The 20,832-nt window shown below is 34.3% G+C and overlaps 1 protein-coding gene and 1 non-coding gene across 4 annotated transcripts; one reads left to right on the top strand and one right to left on the bottom strand.

Moving 5' to 3' along the window:
- Positions 1-29: 29 nt before the first annotated feature.
- Positions 30-16,799, bottom strand: LOC138305542 (uncharacterized). 3 transcript variants are annotated; one of them, XM_069245814.1, is made up of 8 exons: positions 16,390-16,696; positions 15,550-15,656; positions 14,674-14,742; positions 13,961-14,002; positions 9,820-9,878; positions 9,418-9,513; positions 8,885-9,152; positions 6,786-8,420 (listed from the first exon to the last, which is right to left on the bottom strand). In XM_069245814.1, the coding sequence occupies exons 1-8, from the start codon at positions 16,563-16,565 to the stop codon at positions 7,777-7,779; spliced, it is 1,461 nt and encodes a 486-aa protein (XP_069101915.1). In that variant the 5' UTR covers positions 16,566-16,696; the 3' UTR covers positions 6,786-7,776. The 3 variants fall into 3 exon arrangements, with proteins under 3 accessions (XP_069101914.1, XP_069101915.1, XP_069101913.1); XM_069245813.1 differs by lacking the exons at positions 6,786-8,420; positions 8,885-9,152; positions 9,418-9,513; positions 9,820-9,878 and adding exons at positions 30-1,802; positions 2,293-2,569; positions 3,416-3,573 and having other exon boundaries at positions 16,390-16,799; XM_069245812.1 differs by lacking the exons at positions 9,820-9,878; positions 13,961-14,002; positions 14,674-14,742; positions 15,550-15,656; positions 16,390-16,696 and adding exons at positions 9,946-11,714; positions 12,352-13,944.
- A 3,300-nt stretch (positions 16,800-20,099) lies between these two features.
- On the top strand, positions 20,100-20,172 carry Trnav-aac (transfer RNA valine (anticodon AAC)). Its single transcript has one exon. It is a non-coding gene; the product is annotated as a tRNA-Val (tRNA).
- The last annotated feature ends 660 nt before the right edge of the window (positions 20,173-20,832 follow it).

The following is a 20,832-nucleotide window of genomic DNA, read 5'->3' as shown; positions in this document are numbered from 1 at the left end:
TTTATAAGCAGGGAAATGGTTTTAAGGAATTGTTTAGCCCCGAAAATGGTATTTGATAATGCTTGGTATTGCTAAACCAGAGTTATTAAAATCATATGAATAAGTCTGTTTTCTACCTGTACTTGATGATAATGCGTTGATGTTTTACTCGCTTCTGTTCCTTTTGCAAGTACAAAGTGTATCAACATCTCATGATAAGTCCTACATGTATCTTGAGTGATTCTAAGGGGATTGGAGGATAGATGGAGGGAAATTTCTGACTTTACGGAATATTTATATGTCTAAAAATCGAATTTTACAAATATGTGAAAAAATTAAAATGAACATAAAAACAGCGCCTCATATTACATGTACAAGGTATAAAAATCCAACTGATAGAAACATACAGTATACGAATGTTTTTCTTCATAAAGTCTATCTTGACGGGAAGTTTTATTTCTCTATATCATTCCAAGAGTATGTGTCAGTAGATTGTGCATTTACTCTGGGTTTGGATTTTGGAACAATAAATTATCCCATATCTAGATAAGTTGGCCTTTTCCTATTTAGATGACTGAATAATATAATCTAGCCCGCTAAACCTGCCTATATTATTAGGTTTTATTTATCTATGTATTTGCCTAATATATATGGACTTTATATTAGACTAAAAAAAATAAAAAGCTTAGAAATATAGGCAGGTTTTAGCGGACTATCTAGTAAGTAGAATCTACTCTGTGTCGCTATAATTTGCGAGGTGTCATTTTTCGATATTTCATCTGTCGCCCTTTGACTTTGCGTGTCTTTCGGTTTAAGCTTTAAAAAGCCATGCCATTAATTGTGTCTTTTCCATATTAACGCACCAAACAACACAAGCACTAAACACCCAGAACACGAGGGTTGATCGTAATAAATGGATACGACTTCAGGTTTCCATTTCCGGACTTCCAAAACTGCACGGATATATTTCAGCATCATTAATTTTAGATATATCATCTACGTTTAGGTTATTTTAACTTTGAATTTAAATTACATTCAAGACTTTGACGGATCGAAACAGATGTTTAACTTTACAAGACCATGAATAACTCATACTAGGATTTTTTATGTCCAAGCCCGGGTTCTTTTTATAGAGCAAGCTACGCCCCTGGGAATAAGAAAATAACCATGTTAGATATCGTGGTCCTAAATCATTTGCCTAGGGCTAGGACTACATTGGTCAAAAGCGCCCCCGCATGGCCAGTAGTATTTGTCCGTTTTGACCTTGAGACAGATAAAACAAAACTTAACCTGACACGTATTACGTGAGCAAGTCATGTGTTTACAACTGTCCCCTTCTCCATACTCGATCACACACTGACACTTTGGGCATGCGCGAACGGAAGGGCAGTTCGGAACACCAACAATGGTTCTTACGGGACAATTTCGAAGAAGACTTCTAACCTTCGGAATACTCTGTTTACATTCAGTGTTTATGCACGATTTATCGCTACCGACGACATTCCCTGCACATGTCACACAGAATGATTTTGTACAATAGTAACACGTGACCACACTTCTGTCACACGTGTCTTCCAATGCCTCGTCACAGTTGGGACAGAGGTAGACATTTTGATGTTTCTCAAGCCAATTTGAAAACAATACGGTCTGGAACAAGTTAATTTCGTCATTGGACAGACATGCTCGAGAACTAATAGACTTGAAACTCCACACACTTGAGCATTGCTCGCTCGGTTTGTCTTCTTCCGGTATGGCAGGACACGTGACCTGAGTGGCACCATTGTTGATTTCATTCCAAGAATATCTATATAAATTGTCAGGAGCTGAAAGAGAAAGCAAATTGTTTGGTGTATTTCAAATTTAATAATTTGAAGCAAAATTTTTGCCATTGAAGAACTGGGGGAGGAGGAGTTTTGAAAAAAAAAATCAATCATTATGTTTACAATGTACAATATTTTTATTTTTTATCGATTTCTATTTTGTTGAAACCATCGATTTTTTTGGAATTTTGTTTATGCAATACTTTCGTTTCAATTCGTTGCCATTTATAAATGAAAACCGTTATTTAAAATTTTTATTCAATGCAATTGGATTGGTGAATTAATTGTCGTTATTGTGGGGTTAAGACTAAAGTTATCCTAAGTCGGGGCATTGTTTATATTTTTGTCTATAGGCTTTTCTTGTCATAGCAAACTCAGGGTGTTTTCTTTCCAAACATTGGATAACATTTTTAAGATAATACATTTTCGTTTTATTAATGTTGAATATCTATTTTTAACAGATCTTTTAAAATAAAATTGAGTTCAAACTTACATATAGCATGCCCACACACCATACGGACGCACATATCGTCACTATCAGGGTCTATGACGTCATCATCTTCAGTCTGGTACTTTGACGGTGGATCTCGTGACTTTGGCTTTTGGACTATAAATAGTTTGGTCAACCCCGGGTAGTCTGATAGAGACTTATTTCTGTCTAACATAGTACGTCTATTTTTGACCCATAGGTCAAGGTCATAACATTTCTGACTGTCTGCTTCCTCTATCTTGTTCGTAAGGTATGCGATACAATGTGAAACATCCCATGTCTAAAACGAGAAACGAAGGAAGATAGAACATGAAAATGGCAATAAATCAATCTAAATACGGTAAAGACAGTTTGATTTTAATTATATCCTGAAATCAATTCAGTGTACTTCCATTAGCATTTTCATGTATCTGAGTGAAATAATTAAAATCTTGAACCAAACATAAAAGCATTGTTGCAGGTAAATAAGTATAGACTTATATTATCAGTACACCATATACTTTATTTATATTTTATATACTTTATTTACATACATGTACTAGGTATATTCCTTTGTAAATGATAGAACAAACGAACTAATATACCTTGCTTATTTAAGGAATAGATGTTTATTTTGTTGAGGTTATAAGTGTATAATGATAATGGAGAATGTGTGAATTATGTAACCCCGCCGGCGAAGCCGTTTACACGGGCTCCATCATCATTATACCCTCATAACCTCAACAAAATAAACATCTATTCCTTGTGTTTACAGTTATTCGAGTAAATGAATATTATTAATTCCCGCGGCAGTTGCATATTTTTTTCCTCTCCCGTCATTGTCAACGAATTCGATTGAACAGCTGATTGGAATAGGGTCATTCATATGTTCCCGCCAAAAGTACATTATAAATATTTAATCAAAACCCTTGATTTACTTACAAGGTATATATTTATTTGTAATCGATAACGCATAAAGACCATTTTTTATAAAAAAAACCAACATGAACCCATATATAATTCATAAAGCCGTTGTACTTTAATCATAGAGGATGGAGATTCCTGAATTGGTTAAGCATTAATTAATACAAACAGTGGTGGTAAATAAGATATGTAACAGAAGGGAAATGGAGTCAGTATATCTTACCTTTTTAACTGAAGTAAAAACCCCATTTTCGCCGAACCTCCATACCGCTATGTGATCCGCCGGAACTGTAAGTCCGGATCCGGACCCATGCTTTCTTTTCTTACATACGACTTTACCTGCATCTGTATGGCGTCTTTTACTCATCTTATCCGTGGAACCTGAAATCAAGAAATTAATCTGGTAAATGGAAGTGCTGTCAGATGGTGGTGTATTTAAGACACTCGACTTTCATCTGACCGACCGAGGGTCGACCCCGATGGGAAAAGATCATGAAGGTTTTCTACGGGTACTCCGGTTTAGCCTCACTATGTGATTTACATGTACATATTCTTTTGCATCTTAGTAAGTTTGTAAAAAGAGACAATAATTTTGTTTTAATGAGATTGATTACAGTATTATATTCTTCATTATACTTATGTTACGTTGAATGTGTTCCATCATATCAAAATGACATAATTATGTTTTATTTGATATCTTGTCACACACGTTAGTGTCTGGGAGCAGTAAGGACAGCTTAATCTGAAATCTGGTTCCCTTCCTTCAGGCACTGGTACAGTATCCGGCCATAGGAGGTGATATGTATATGCAATATAACTTGTTTTGTAATCGATGTAAACAAATTCTTTTTATAATGAAAGATGGCTAAACATTCCTTAATGTACATACATCAAAGGGAAATGATTTTTAGTAATACCGGAAAGGCACATTGATATATGAATCAATGACGCGAGGTATAGGTGAGACTTACAAAACATATATAGTATCGAATATAATAAGGGAATAACAAACAACGCCGAAGCGTATGTAAATAAAATAAAATAGCGTGGAACGACACAGTACGAAACGGCCTGGCCATTCATCCTGAAAACGACGTATTTCCGGCCGTACGTAGGTACGACAGGCGGGTACGGGAGGTTTATATACAAATGAATGAGATAATGTTGGTTATATGCTTACTACATTTTATACTAAAGTAATGGTCTGTATTACACCATGGAGTTACAGTAATGTATGTTTAGTCAAACAAGTTATATAAAAGAAATCATTGATCTATTTTGGTGAAGTGAATAGACTGCATAAAACACGTAATAGCACTATTAGTCTACTCTTAAATATATATATGTACATTTATTTCTGTGACACCAAACCATCTGATTTGTTATGTGTATTAGATATATAACAAGTCTGTTCTTAATAATACAGTTAGCATTATGTCAGTATTTATACAGCGATACAGTACTATTTGTTATATCATAATTCCACCTTGTATACACATTACGATGACATATTACAAGCGATACCTGATACATCATGACAAATTGTATAAAATGTGTAAATGTTAAACTATATAACGAAATTTTACTCACCATATTACCTCTGTCTGATTCTTGTGTCAAAGATACCCTAGTATGCGGTGCACTCTTACACAAGTCGGTATGTATACACAGCAGGCGAAGGAGTGGATTTCCGTCACATCTACTTTCGCTTTGTATGTACTTAGCACTATCAATCGATTTCGACTTTCGGTTTTGTGTATTGAATCGTAAGATTTAAATGTAGTTCAGCGATATTTTTTTTCAAAATGGGGAAATCTTACTTTCACTTTCCCAATATTTACTTTTGGTTTGATATGTCGGCAGCAATATGATCAAATTACCTTTTATTACGTGTAGAATTTAGAATCCCCCCAACCCCATTTTTTTATTTTCTCATCTTAACCGTTTAACTGTTTGGTTTGCGTTATAAAGCGATATTTTTAATCGTAAGAAATTTAATTTAGATTTCAGACATATTTAGTTTATGTTAATCATTCCAACATTAAACATAAACTAAATATGTCTTATCTTTGTTTTAATGTGTAATGCAATGACGCTGAGCAATACATATGTGGTACTGTAATATCGATTAGAGCTACTTTGATTCTGAAACACCATATCTAATCATTCATTTTATTTCATTGACAGATGTCGTATGGCGCAGTGATAGTTAATTTCAGTGTGATAATTAAGACGACAGCGAGAAACATAAGACAACCCGCGTTATGAAAATTAACATTTCATTAATTTTGATTAAATTGTTAATAAAGTAATGATAAGTGAAGTATTAGCGGTATGCTTATAACTTTTTGCGACTCTACAATTTATCAATCTCGTTTTATGTAAAATAAAAAGCCGTTTCGGAAAGTTAATGGGCTATTAATAGGCTCAATCATTTTGTTATTGCTGTAGAATTAATTAAAATGAAAAATAAACAATGATACAATATAGGACTTAATTATGTAACTTTATTTCTAAGACAAGTGATAAAATAAATAGTGAAAATATGTTATGTTAAGGAATCATTTTTTCAATTTCAACATTTTGACACATTTATGGTTGTTAAATGGACATATAAACAGGAAAACACTGAAGTGAATCACCAAGAAAGAGCCGTCGACGGCTTCTTGGGTTCTACGAAATGATATATGGCTTATATTATAAAACAGCATGCGGTATCGGTTATTACATGCTTAACTTTTAAGCTATATATTATCTTCTAGTGAAGGTTTCATTGACAAATGTACAGTACCTGATTGAGTATGATACTCTCTGTACGAGTTACCTCCCTTCTGAAAACGTAAGGTATACGTTGAATGACATATTTCTTATATGCAAATGAGCTGCACCACTGTCATACAATACCTATATTTTGTATAAAAGGTTTAACATGGCAGGTTGGGAGGGTGGGATGTCACTAAATGACAGCTAACTCCCAATCACAACTGACCAAAAAACTTAATCTACTGTACTGGAAGCACCACTCACCTCACAGATCGATGCACCCCAACAGTATTAAGCGAAATAAATCCTGTTCAACTGCTCCACTGCTGAATACTTATCTGTTAATTTTAATAGTACTGCCAAAAATCATGATAGATATTTATGTTTACAATACAGTAAAATGAGAGTACACGATCAACCCAAAAACGTTAAATTGTTGTTTACCATTTCATTTCACATTTTTACAGTGAGACAATCCTAATGATTTTCGATACGTTTTCATATAGATGTCCATAAAGAATAAACAAACATCAACTGCTACGGTGCTGTATTATCTGTAAACTACTATATCGACCACGGTCGATATAACCATTTATCAACCTCATCAAAATGCTATATTTGTATATTAAATGTTTCCATTGTGTTTGAATACATATATATACAAGACTCACAATGGGTCAGTGTGTTTCTTTTAAGAAAAGCATTGAGCGTCAATCTCGCCCCTTCTCTGGCTAGGATATATCACCGAGTTTATCAATTTATTTTTTGCCTGTCGGTCAATCATTTCATACAATTAATTTAAATGAAAAATGAACAAAAACACAAATGCATAACTTAAATATACCACTTTTTATTTATAAGACAACTGAATAAGAAAAGTTATGAAACCATGTTTGGTTACGAATTCATTATTCATTTTCTTTTTAATTTCAACAAATGTCATTGACATATTGTTGTTAGTCAATTGGCTCGATAAACAAGCAAGCATGTATTACTACAATAGTTCGGATTCTTTGGTCTACTTCACTAAGGCCAATCATACAATATATTTGTTGTTTAATATAATGTTCACGCCGTATCGCGGGTATACTGGGCAACTTATAAATGGTTTGCTTCCCTATACATAATGTTCATGTATTTATATATATATGTTTGTAACAGTCTATCTAATGCAATGCACCTAGTACAGAAGTTAAAATATCATAGTTTTTTTTGGTAATTGAACATTGTTGACGGAACAAAATAATTCTAAATTATGTGTAGTAAAAATGATAATAAAATAACCCAGGACTAAATGAAAATTAATTGCAATTTCTTCACGACAGAGGCAAAAGATATTTAGGATGGATTTTTTTAGTTTGAAATTATCAAATCTTATAATAAATCTGTATGATTAAGAAGATTATTACTACAGTAGTACAGTTGTAGGTTCAGAATGCATCGCGGACATTTAATATTCATATACAGTTTCTCAACTTTCTGAAATAGGAATTATACAATGTATATTCGTGGTCTAAGTAAGTCGGTAACAGATAACGCCTACATTAAGTGTTTAACCATTTTATCTACTCAGTATAACGAGAGCTAAGAGAGGGCAGTAACTACCGTCATCCTAGACAACTTTGAAGAAGTCTTTTATGGACTGATTTTGGGAAAGGTAACACAACTAACTAGTTATATATTTTTTCGTTATCGCTTGAATTAAGGCTAGTTGATGAACCATTCAGATCTCATTTATCCTTTCCAAAGACACATACACTGTACAAAAATGAGTAACATGAAAACACACATGTAATAAATACTTCTATCTTCTCGTATACTTTACATAATCTGTCTCGGGCTAGGACTACACGGCTCAAAAGCGCCCCCACAAGGCCAGTAGTATTTGTCCGTCTTGACCTTGAGACAGATGAAACAGAATTTAGTTTTACAAGAATTTCGAGGACAAGTCATGTGTTTACAACTATCCTCCTCATCATACTCAATGACGCAATTGCATTTTGGGCATGCGCGAACGGAAGGGCAGTTTGGAACATTAACAAGTGTTCTGGTTGGACAGTTCCTAAGTAATGTTTTTAATCTTGGTACGCTTTCCTGGCACTCATCATTGAAACACTCACGTCCGTAAATGGGGCGGTGACAGTGGACACAGAATGAAAACGAGGTACCACTTTTCTCACAATTGAAACATTTAAAAACTGTTGCACAATCGCTGTATATCGCCTCATTACAAACCGGACATAGATGAATATTGGGTTGTGCTTCAACAAAGTTCGAAAATAACTGACAACAAAAAAGACAGTTTTCGTCGTTTGAGAGACAGGCTAGTTTACTGACAGAGGTGAAATCCCAAATCTTTGAGCATTGTTCACTGGGCCGTTTGGCGTCCGGTACAGCTGGGCACGTGACCTCAATTCCACCATTTTGTATCCTTGACCATGCATATTCATACAAGTTTTCTGGAGCTGAAAATGTGAATTGTAGTGCGTAAAACACATGCATTTTGTTTAATTAATCGTTTCATACAGATAATTTTATTATTTAATATGTTGATTGCAAGCCATATAATGCGAATATAAATTCTATCTGACATTTGTGATATATTTTCTTATATAAGAATGGTAATTTTTATCAGTGGTTTCATCATATTACTTATCATTGTTTCTTTTTAAGAGGTCCCTCAACTATTAAAGTTTTGTTATAAAATTTCTTATTTCATTCCGTATTGACATATTACAAAATCATTTTGTAGGCTTATAAGTAGGTATTGATTGGAACATTTGTTTGCGATTGGAAAGTCATACTATTCAGGAACCTTAAACGACACGATTTTCGCTTACAACATAGCATCATGCCTTCACAATTCAGGCCTCCTTTCAAGGGAGACAAATATGTTATATGCAAAGACGGGATATATGTGTGTACTCACAAATAGCATGTCCACAAGGCATCGCCACACACGTATCGTCAGAGAAGGGGTCTGTATCATCACGACGAGGGGTTTGATGACAAGGATGAGGATCTCTAGATCTAGGCCGTCTGATAACGTACAGAGATTTCAGCCCGGGGTAGTCGGAGAGTGACTTCCCCTTGTTCAGCATGATGCATCGGTTCTTAATCCAGAGGTCGAGCTCACCGTATCCAAAATTCCCAGTTTTGTTTCGCACGTGCTTGATACAATCGGAAACGGCCCATACCTAAAGTGACAAACACAGTTTCCCGTAGACATTAATATACTTTCTAAATGCTCTATTACATACAGTAAAATAGTTAATTTAAGAGTTCTGAATGAACAACTACGACGAAAGAGTGAATTGTAGCTTTGCACGATACAGAAATATTTATTATATTATGAATTTCTGGTATGTACTGCATTAAAAAAATATATTGACATATTTCGTAATTTTCTGTTGAAGTGTGTACTGATATTGGTATCTTACAGCGTTTCTTAATCACCGTTACCTTGGGTAAGGTAGTAAAGAAGTTGTCCTCGCCAAATATCCATACTCCTATACTGTGTTCCGGAACTTGCATCAGTGTATTCTTGGTCGGTGGGTTCTGTAGGGGAATATTGATAAGTTACTTTTATGTTACCTCCCTTCGTTTCAGATTGTCTTATGCCCTTACAGTTTATTTATATTAATCAGAAATAGCATGCTTAACATTTAACATGTATCTTAAAAAGTATTCCATTACCGTTTACAACACAGTAACGACATATATCTCATACTACACAAGCTCATGTAGTCATTCAATGTAGTTAAAATATAGTATTATGACAAGAGTACTGTGCATGATTACTATCAAAGACTTGGTTTCTTTGACCTCGTGGAATCACAGAACTACTAAAATATCAATATTTACCAGTCCTAGTGTAACATTTGAGTCTGCGGGCGTTGATTTTGCGGCAGGGAGCATGGTATCTGAATTAAAAACAAAGGATTAGTAACGTTTATTTGTTTAACCAAGGGAGATAAATCGTTTACCTACCATCTGCATGCTGCCATGTAAAAATCCAAAACCACGAGGCGCTCCTGGAATAGTCCTCTCATATGCGCGGACCCCCGATCTTTCACGCATAGTCGCCGATCTTTGCAATCCCCTTGATTTCTTTGTTCTTTTCACCTCTTTGATAGCATGTGATGCAGTGTCTACACCGAGCGTCAGTTTTGTCTCCGTTTTGGTCTTTGGTTGAGAAGTTTTAAACATGGATACAACTGGATAGGCTGTGGTGCTGGGATAAGTAATACATTGATATCCGGATGGCTGTGCGCTATAACCATATCCTTCTATCCGTTCAGGTGATTTCTGTTTAGGTTGTTTGTTGTCCTTTACTGATGGTGAATAGTTGTCGGTTTTCCTTGACCGAAATGAATCTTGCATCTCTTCCTCAATTTTATAATGGTGTCTCTGTTGCTCGCTATACTTTACAGATGTTGAATAGGTTGGTGAATACATCTCTCTTGTTTTAACTGACTTCAATCCATCTGAACTTTTGTCGTCGTTTTTGATAGCGTTTGGCCTTGCAGCAATTGGATATCCAATGCTATCTTCGTTAGGGTGATCTGTCCGCTGATCAGATAATGCCATTATTTTACTTGGTTCAGTCTTCAACTCTTCAACAGGTCGGGTATATCTTTGGGATTTTATTTCCCCAGATTCCGCAGTGTGGATATGTTCTGACTTTTTAGGTCGTCGCTTATCGCGAAACGACATAGATCTACGGAGAGTATTCTGTCGTTGAAAATCCGACAAAGCTGATGGTTCTTTTTCGACAGGGTCCTTGTTAACAGGTCTGACCGAGTATCCACGTTCTTCGTCTGGTTCTGTCGGCAATTCTATAGGCTTTTCTATGGCGCTGTTGTTTTCGTTAGGGATGAGCCTTGCATCTATTGAATATTTACTAATATCACCCGTATTAAGTTGACCTGTCAGCTGATCAGATGACGTCATTAATCTTCCTGGTTTAGTTAGTTTAGATTTCAATTCTTCTGCAAGTCGGGAATATCTTTGGGAACTCATTCCCCCAGATTCCTTGGGAAAATATTGTGCTGTCTTCGAATAAAAACCAAGGGATGTCTTCTTTTGTGGCGTTTCGCGAAACGACATTGATCTGCGGAGAGTACTCTGTTGTTGATAATCCGCCACACCTGATGCTTCTGTTTCGACAGGGTTCTGGTTAACAGTTCTCATTAGGTATCCGCGTTTTGTCTCTGGTTCTGTCCGCATGTCTACAGGGTTTTCTTTTATTATACACTTTTCATGTAAGTTAACACGTTGTTTCACTGAGACTTTTTCTGGCACAACGACTCCGTTATCTACGGAATCTGTTGAAGATAAAATCTGTGGCTTTTCTGTATTTTCATCGGACTTATCATGGTCTATGTTGTTAAGACCAGAAGGAATACCGGCAGATTGTTTCAGTCCGTTATAATTACCAACTTTATTACGACCGTCTGCTATTCCTTGTGATTTCCACAGCCCGTTAAACAATGGTGAAATGCGTTTCTGAGACTGCCGAACTGATTTGGACCTACGCAGAATCCCGCTATCCAAGTCATAAACGTTGTCTTGGTTACCACTAATCTCTTCGTCTTCAAAATCTAAAATGTCCTCGTCTTCCATCTTGCTTCCACGTTTAATCTCGGGTGATTATATATATAACATATAGGCAATTGTGTCTAGATGTCTGTCTCCTTATACATTCAGTACATCGTCCTATTGTCCTATATATTTACTGATAACACCGGTGGTTATACCTGTAAGAAAACATGAACATTTACAAAACTTCACATAGGTAAATGTAGGTAACTTCAATATATAAACGAAGATAACTTAAACACACGGACTAACGTAATTGATTCTTTTTTTCCTAACTATGATGAAATATAAACACACACTATGCACGTTTATGCACACTATCATTTGTTTGTTACATCTCCATAACATAAAATTGATTTCAAGTTAATTCTTTATTAATACTAATTGCATGATCTTCAAAGACATATTTAAAGTGTTGTATAATCTAAATAATATTAAAATTGTTAAACAAAGTGCTAACTCTTCATTCGCATCAATAGTTATTTATTTCTCAAGAACAAAGCCCACTTGCCTTGCCTGAAACGTTTTCTTTAGCAAATAAGTTCAAAATCAAATCAATACTTCAATACGGCACAATCGTACATGTATGCATCAAAGTTACTTTAAAACATGTTACAGTCATTCACAGTATAATGCAATTGAAAGTTTTGAACTGTTATTACTGGATACTTGTTAGAAACGTGGATTACTACTTGTAACAATATTTGAGTTAACATGATTTGAATAATTTTCTAATTACATAATTACTCAAATTTATTAAGAATAAAATCGACAGAAATAACTGAAAACACTCACCTTTACAAGTACGACTTTCTGTAGTTGGAGTGATACATATATTCACCTTGAGCGTATAAAAACATTTGGGAATCCCGTTGATTTTAGTTTTATTTTCATTTCGCATATATGGATCTTAGTGAACAACTCCACGCTATTCCTATTGTTATGCAACATATGTCGTTGGTGCTATTTGTAAACACTTGTGTCACGCATGGAGAAAGTACCAAGAAAACACCTATTTACTTTCGGTTTTGAAATCAGTTACGGTACACATATCTGTTTAATACCATAAGTAGCGTTATAACTACAGTGTATCCTAACTGCTTATAAATTTAGTTGATATAATTAAAAGTTCATTTCTGTTATAGGAAATAGATATAATAACAATAAATCATTTGTCTTCTCTGAAATTATTTTTAGTATAACTGATGTCTTCTATTATAAATGTATCTCTCTACATATTCATATCAGTTATCGAGACTGCCCTAAATGTCAAAATTAAGTCATTAGTTTCGATTTCATCTTATCAACTGATAACAAACACACATTATTCTGCCTAATTTGCGAACAGAAACCTAACTGTTGCTCGCTTTGAAGGACACACATTGTATTATTACAAACTATCTAATTATAGTACTTCGATTATCAAAACATGGGATCAAACATGATGAAATAGCTATGGTGAGTAATATTGATATATATTTCTTGTGATGGTCTATTTGATACGACTACCAGAATACATTCATGTTGTAGTACATAGTAAGATCTTTCATATATGTTTAGGACTGTAATGCAATTTATTGAAATATGCACATGTAGCATAACATATGTGTAATTTATATATGTCCCCATCAGTAATAGAAATATACTTGTCATTGTTTGGCGGTAGATATATTTGGCAAACAAGCCGTCACACTCCATTTATTCTGCACAGTCCAAATATTTCATGGACAATAAAGTTAATAATTACTGATGGTTTAGATGAAACTGATTCCAGACACGTAAATCGCTACGTTAATTACTAAAAATAGAATACGCGTTTAATGGTGTTATCTTGTTCACGTGCTCGAAAATTCAAATTAAAGAAATTATGATCTATATCATCAAAATAATAAAATAATAAAACAATAGCAAATACGATGCGCTCACCGACTTAAGTTTGCATGATTATGTTAAAAAGAGGACAAGGGGAAATACAAAAAACACAAACACATTGAGAGCCGATGTAGTTTATCGTCTATTTATCAATTATTAATCATGGCAGTATTTACAAATAATAGCATAAAAATTAAATAAAGACAAACGCATTGTAGAATTGTATTATATGTTTATTATATCTTCGATAGAACATCTAAAAAAAAAAAAAACAGAATGAAAAATTTGAACCTTGATCCGGCGGTATATGTGTCTTCTTCCGTAATGTGGGAAAAGGTGATTTATTAACTAGAAAGTATGTGAAGATACAGTAATTACTTTGATATGCATAATATTTAAATAACATGTTCCTACTTTTGATTTTTACAAAATATAAAATATGTAAATACTGACTTTGCTTCGTATAAAGTAAAAATACAAGTTCAGGAACAAACAGAACATTAAATATTACAAACTATAGTCGTGAACTTACCAGTTTCTGCCGACATGTTAGAGGCATTGACCAATCTGTCATCTACAGGAGAAAACAAATACTCCTTGGTCATAGTTCACTTGTTATCAATGTAAACATCAGTATTTATCAGCCACGTGTTAAATAATGTACATTGTAATACAACGAATGTGAATTTTTATGGGTAATTTACTCATCTTCTTCAAACATTATTAACATACAATTCATAACATAGTATACCTGGAATACAACTGTTACTGAATCTCAGCATTACTGTATGATAGAGAGAATGGATGAAAAATAGCGTATAAATACAGCCTGATGTCATTTTTTGTAACACTACCGCTAGCATTGCCTATATTTTTGAGACTGTTTACGTCGCGTACATAACTATTCAGCAGTGAAGTTAATAACTATAATCTTTGTTATCATTCAAATCTGCTAAAAATCTCACAATAAAATGATATATATTTGTATTTTACGTGATCGTTAGAATAACTAAACTCAAACACCTTTAAACAAGTAAGAATATGTCCTGAGGGAAATTTCAAAATTAATTTGTATAGTCACAATGATTTATAAACGAAATCATACCACATTAAATAAATGATTACGCCGCTACAGTGGGGTAAAGGCAGCTGTCCTACTTCACATTACGTGTGATAATTGGTTAGAATACACATTGGGTGATGTCTCGTGCAGTTCAACTTATTGTCATGCGAATTAGGACGTACCTGTTCTCGGTCCACTATCTCCGACATCATGTGAGTCGGCTGATGTGGGTTTCCTCTGTGTATTGTCATCTGAGATGAAGTAAGACCACAGTATAGCGATAACAGCTAGCATTTCATAAAACATATTTCAGATCGGGTATTGCATATTGAAAATCGAAAGTGAAAGTAGGAATTACATATACTGTACATGTTTATATATCGCTGGGTATACACTCAAACGATATCTACACTTCATCATTTCTCGTGGCGATAAGATGTCACGAACACAAATCGTCACAAAGACGCTGACAAATGCAGATGAAGTAGGCAACAATTAGAATACGAAGTCAATCGTGAAATTAAATCACAGCATTTAATTTAGATGAAAATGAAAAATCTAAAATAAAGTGCGTACATTACTTAGATATCGGATAAATAAACATTAATAATATAGATATAAGGTTATAAATTTTAGTTCACATTCATTATATTTTATTTCTCTATAGTTCCTTCTACTTTAATTATTTGTGTTTTAAGTGGCGGAATCATGTTTCGTTACAAGAGCATTGTTGACTTTGTGTATGAAACTGTAACCTGGAATCAAACAATAGAGTAGCATATATTAAAAATAAGCTTTAATATGCAAATATTTCAAACAACACATATACGGTGTATTGCATGCTAAATAAAATCATTAACATCATTTGCTTTCATTTCATTACTGATTTGTTATTTGTTGTTACTTGTACTTGCTGTGTTTGTCAGAACTGTAATAGGTCCTCTATACTAATTAAAGCATGTCACTTTAAATCAAGTTAATTTACTCCAGTGCATTTACCACAGGAAATTACATGCTGAAATAAAAAAAAATCTTCAAATGTAAAATACAAATAATACCTTGATATGAAGTCAATCTTTGAGTCAATGGTTTCCTTTCTTCTGTTTCTTCCTCCTCTTCGTTCCTTCGTTTCTTTGTTGACCTTCGTCGTACTGTTGATGGGGGACTTATCAGAATGGTTCATCAACGAATTAGGAATGAAGCAATAGAGAGATAACGCGGTTAAACTTGTTTAGATGCTTTATTTGAATGTCAACACTGTAATGTCTCTAATGGTTAATTAACAGGCTTAGGAAAAAATGAAACAAAAATATTCTGTGTCCGTTTAGTCATTGCACATGACGTTTATTTTATATATGATATGTGTATATTAATTGTTTAATTGTAATGATAGTAATTGGCTATTGTATCATCTGCACTTTTTAACCTCACGAATACAGCCCGTTCCGTATTTATAGAAGCATTGACTGACAGTGATTATATTTGTTTTGTTTAAAACGAAAGTGAAACTAGAGTATAGAAGGAACAAACGCAATTACAAATTTGTATAATGTGTACACATAAAATGTAACGTAAATTCGGCCTTGCAGTTAGTACTCCAGTGCGTTATAAGTGATCAGTTATTTTATTGCTGTTTAGCAGACCTCATTCTTTCATTGATGAGGATATAACAATAACACTTAAAACAGGCCACGTATCAGTAGTGTATATTAACAGTTGTATATCCCAATAGCCATTAGAGCTTGTTGTCCTAAATGTCTGTCTATATCTATGTATCAACCATAACAGTAAATAAAGCCTAGGATTGACACCACAATGAACAATACATTTATGTGTAACTGATATATGTTAGTTTAATCTGCTTGTATATTGAGAATGATTGTTAAAGCATAAAATACCTTTGACGTTCGACAGGTGCTCCCTGTGTTGCCCGTGGTTGTCTTGAGTAACCTCCCCGTCCGGAGCCTCCATACCCCCCTTCGTACTGTGGCCTATTACTGACGAACGTGTATGCTAATGTTATCACTACTGCTGCGGCCGCTGCCACCCCGAGTACAACAAACTTCATATACATTGTTATGTATGTACTTGTATGATAAAGCCACTTCCACGCGTCTGTACAGTGCGCATGCTCGTTAAGTGTTTGGTATTTCACACGAATGTTTACAATCTGAAGTTGGAGGTACAGGCACAAATTCTTGGAATCGATACAGGTGTTTCACATAAGTATTGTCAATAACTGTAAAGATTAGGATTTTTTTCCTGTAGAATTAGTTTATGTAAAGATGATAATTATGTAAAGACAATTATAAACATTGATACATAGTTTATTAGCATGCTATAAATACCTCACTTTATGAATAACACGTAAACGATGCGTCCGCAAAAAAAAAAAACTGCTGCTGAAACAATAACCTGACTACTTTCTTTTAAGTAGACGCTACTGAAACAATAACCTGACTACTTTCTTTTAAGTAGACGCTGCTGAAACAATAACCTGACTACTTTCTTTTAAGTAGACGCTGCTGAAACAATAACCTGACTACTTTCTTTTAAGTAGACGCTGCTGAAACAATAACCTGACTACTTTCTTTTAAGTAGACGCTGCTGAAACAATAACCTGACTACTTTCTTTTAAGTAGACGCTGCTGAAACAATAACCTGACTACTTTCTTTTAAGTAGACGCTGCTGAAACAATAACCTGACTACTTTCTTTTAAGTAGATGCTGCTGAAACAATAACCTGACTACTTTCTTTTAAGTAGACGCTGCTGAAACAATAACCTGACTACTTTCTTTTAAGTAGACGCTGCTGAAACAATAACCTGACTACTTTCTTTTAAGTAGACGCTGCTGAAACAATAACCTGACTACTCTCTTTTAACTAGACTCTGCTGAAACAATAACCTGACTACTTTCTTTTAAGTAGATGCTGCTGAAACAATAACCTGACTACTTTCTTTTAAGTAGACGCTGCTGAAACAATAACCTGACTACTTTCTTTTAAGTAGATGCTGCTGAAACAATAACCTGACTACTTTCTTTTAACTAGACTCTGCTGAAACAATAACCTGACTACTTTCTTTTAACTAGACTCTGCTGAAACAATAACCTGACTACTTTCTTTTAACTAGACTCTGCTGAAACAATAACCTGACTACTTTCTTTTAACTAGACTCTGCTGAAACAATAACCTGACTACTTTTTTTAAGTAGATGCTGCTGAAACAATAACCTGACTACTTTCTTTTAAGTAGACGCTGCTGAAACAATAACCTGACTACTTTCTTTTAAGTAGACGCTGCTGAAACAATAACCTGACTACTTTCTTTTAAGTAGACGCTGCTGAAACAATAACCTGACTACTTTCTTTTAAGTAGACGCTGCTGAAACAATAACCTGACTACTTTCTTTTAAGTAGATGCTGCTGAAACAATAACCTGACTACTTTCTTTTAAGTAGACGCTGCTGAAACAATAACCTGACTACTTTCTTTTAACTAGATCCTGCTGAAACAATAACCTGACTACTTTCTTTTAAGTAGACGCTGCTGAAACAATAACCTGACTACTTTCTTTTAGGTAGACGCTGCTGAAACAATAACCTGACTACTTTCTCTTAAGTAGACGCTGCTGAAACAATAACCTGACTACTTTCTTTTCAGTAGATGCTGCTGAAACAATAACCTGACTACTTTCTTTTAAGTAGACGCTGCTGAAACAATAACCTGACTACTTTCTTTTAAGTAGACGCTGCTGAAACAATAACCTGACTACTCTCTTTTAAGTAGACGCTGCTGAAACAATAACCTGACTACTCTCTTTAAAGTAGACGCTGCTGAAACAATAACCTGACTACTCTCTTTTAAGTAGACGCTGCTGAAACAATAACCTGACTACTTTCTTTTAAGTAGACGCTGCTGAAACAATAGCCTGTCTACTCTCTTTTAAGTAGACGCTGCTGAAACAATAACCTGACTACTTTCTTTTCAGTAGATGCTGCTGAAACAATAACCTGACTACTTTCTTTTAACTAGACTCTGCTGAAACAATAACCTGACTACTCTCTTTTAAGTAGACGCTGCTGAAACAATAACCTAACTACTTTCTTTTAAGTAGATGCTGCTGAAACAATAACCTGACTACTTTCTTTTAACTAGACTCTGCTGAAACAATAACCTGACTACTTTCTCTTAAGTAGACGCTGCTGAATCAATAACCTGACTACTCTCTTTTAACGAGACTCTGCTGAACCAATAACCTGACTACTTTCTTTTAAGTCGACGCTGCTGAAACAATAACCTGACTACTTTCTTTTATGTAGACGCTGCTGAAACAATAACCTGACTACTTTCTTTTAAGTAGACGCTGCTGAAACAATAACCTGACTACTTTCTTTTAACTAGACTCTGCTGAAACAATAACCTGACTACTTTCTTTTAACTAGACTCTGCTGAAACAATAACCTGACTACTTTCTTTTAAGTAGATGCTGCTGAAACAATAACCTGACTACTTTCTTTTCAGTAGATGCTGCTGAAACAATAACCTGACTACTTTCTTTTCAGTAGATGCTGCTGAAACAATAACCTGACTACTTTCTTTTCAGTAGATGCTGCTGAAACAATAACCTGACTACTTTCTTTTAAGTAGATGCTGCTGAAACAATAACCTGACTACTTTCTTTTAACTAGAATCTGCTGAAACAATAACCTGACTACTTTCTTTTAAGTAGATGCTGCTGAAACAATAACCTGACTACTTTTTTTAGGTAGATCAGTACACATAACATTTTATTTTAGGTAACCTTTAAAGCAACAAATTATAAATGCATTATTCCTTTTGTTGTTTATGAAGTCATAGACGAAAAAGGAGAAAGACATTATTCATAGAGACAAAGCGTCTATTCGCGTCAACGGGAATGACTGTCCATCCGTCTTTTTGGTCTATGACTTTGTGATCACAAAATTTTCGGGTTTAGTCGTTATAGCGGGTTGAGATCTTGATGCCGTTTGCTCCTATTACAACTGTATCAAATTATTACAGAAACCTGAGATGCATTTCGTATCTTTTTTCTTGCCTATGTTAAATAAAATAAAAGTAAAACAGTAAAATAACACGTACTGTATATCAAAGCTGATGTGTTAACTTTTTAATGCACTATACATATGTGTGTGCGTCTCTGTGTGTCTGTGTGTCTCGGCAAATACACGTTTATCGCATCCGGGTCATAATTCTATTTGGTATAACATATTGTGAAAGAAACAAACAAACGGCTAATGGTTATTGCAAAATTGGATATAGAATTTATTCCATACTCGTAATATATTTTTAAGAAATACAAAACACACAAGTGTGTCTTTTGTAACTTATATATACATTTGTATAACTATCTTGTGTGGAATATCTTTCATATCCGACAACAACTCGTTTCAAAACTACTATACACAACACACTATTTGGCCTAGTTAGTATACAAATACATATACAAAGTTTGCACCTTGACATACAGCACAATTCACATTGGTGCACTTGTGAGTACAAAATGTCTTGTAGATATCGATCTAGGTAAAGATAGATCCAGTCTTCGTATAGCGCACCGTGTATACAAGGTTCCGTGGTGTAGTGGTTATCACGTCTGCTTAACACGCAGAAGGTCACGATTTCGAAACTCGTCGGAACCTGGAACTATTTTTACTTGCTAGAAGGAATTTCAACACACGATAATATAAAGCCATCAGTCATTAGTATAATTCAATTCTGTTTTTATAAACATACTTTTTATATGCATCCCGATATCAATCTGCGTATATAATTTCGTAAAACAACATCTGGCCAAACAAATAGTAGGAGCATTTGATATGGATATCAGTTACAGTTATATGTGCCGTATTTGTAATAATCGCGAATCAAGATGAGCTTTTAATGTTATTCATTACCAAAAATTACCAATATTTTTTTGGAAATACAGTACATTCAACGCATAGGTTTAAATTTAAATGTATAAATAACAGCTGAAAATAATTTTCAGTAATACTCCCAAAAATCATTATATTTACATTTAAAGTGAAGTGAAATGAGATCATGATGCCAAATTGTGGTCTACAATTTCATTATACGGTTATACATTGTACGGTGTTATTAGTAATCGAAAAATGATTTCTGCAGATATATTTCCATCTCAACACACTTAAGGTATAAGAACAAGAATTTCGCAGTTCATGATTCCTGTGTTGTAAGGTTTATAAGACATCTGAACCCATTATTTCACCAAACCATATAATTTTTAATATAGATAAATAATTAATTTTTATCTGTTTCCATACTAAATCCTACTTTCTGAT

This window comes from Argopecten irradians, chromosome 13, assembly GCF_041381155.1.
Source record: "Argopecten irradians isolate NY chromosome 13, Ai_NY, whole genome shotgun sequence".
NCBI lineage: Eukaryota > Metazoa > Mollusca > Bivalvia > Pectinida > Pectinidae > Argopecten > Argopecten irradians.
This window is presented reverse-complemented; position numbering and strand designations above follow the sequence as displayed.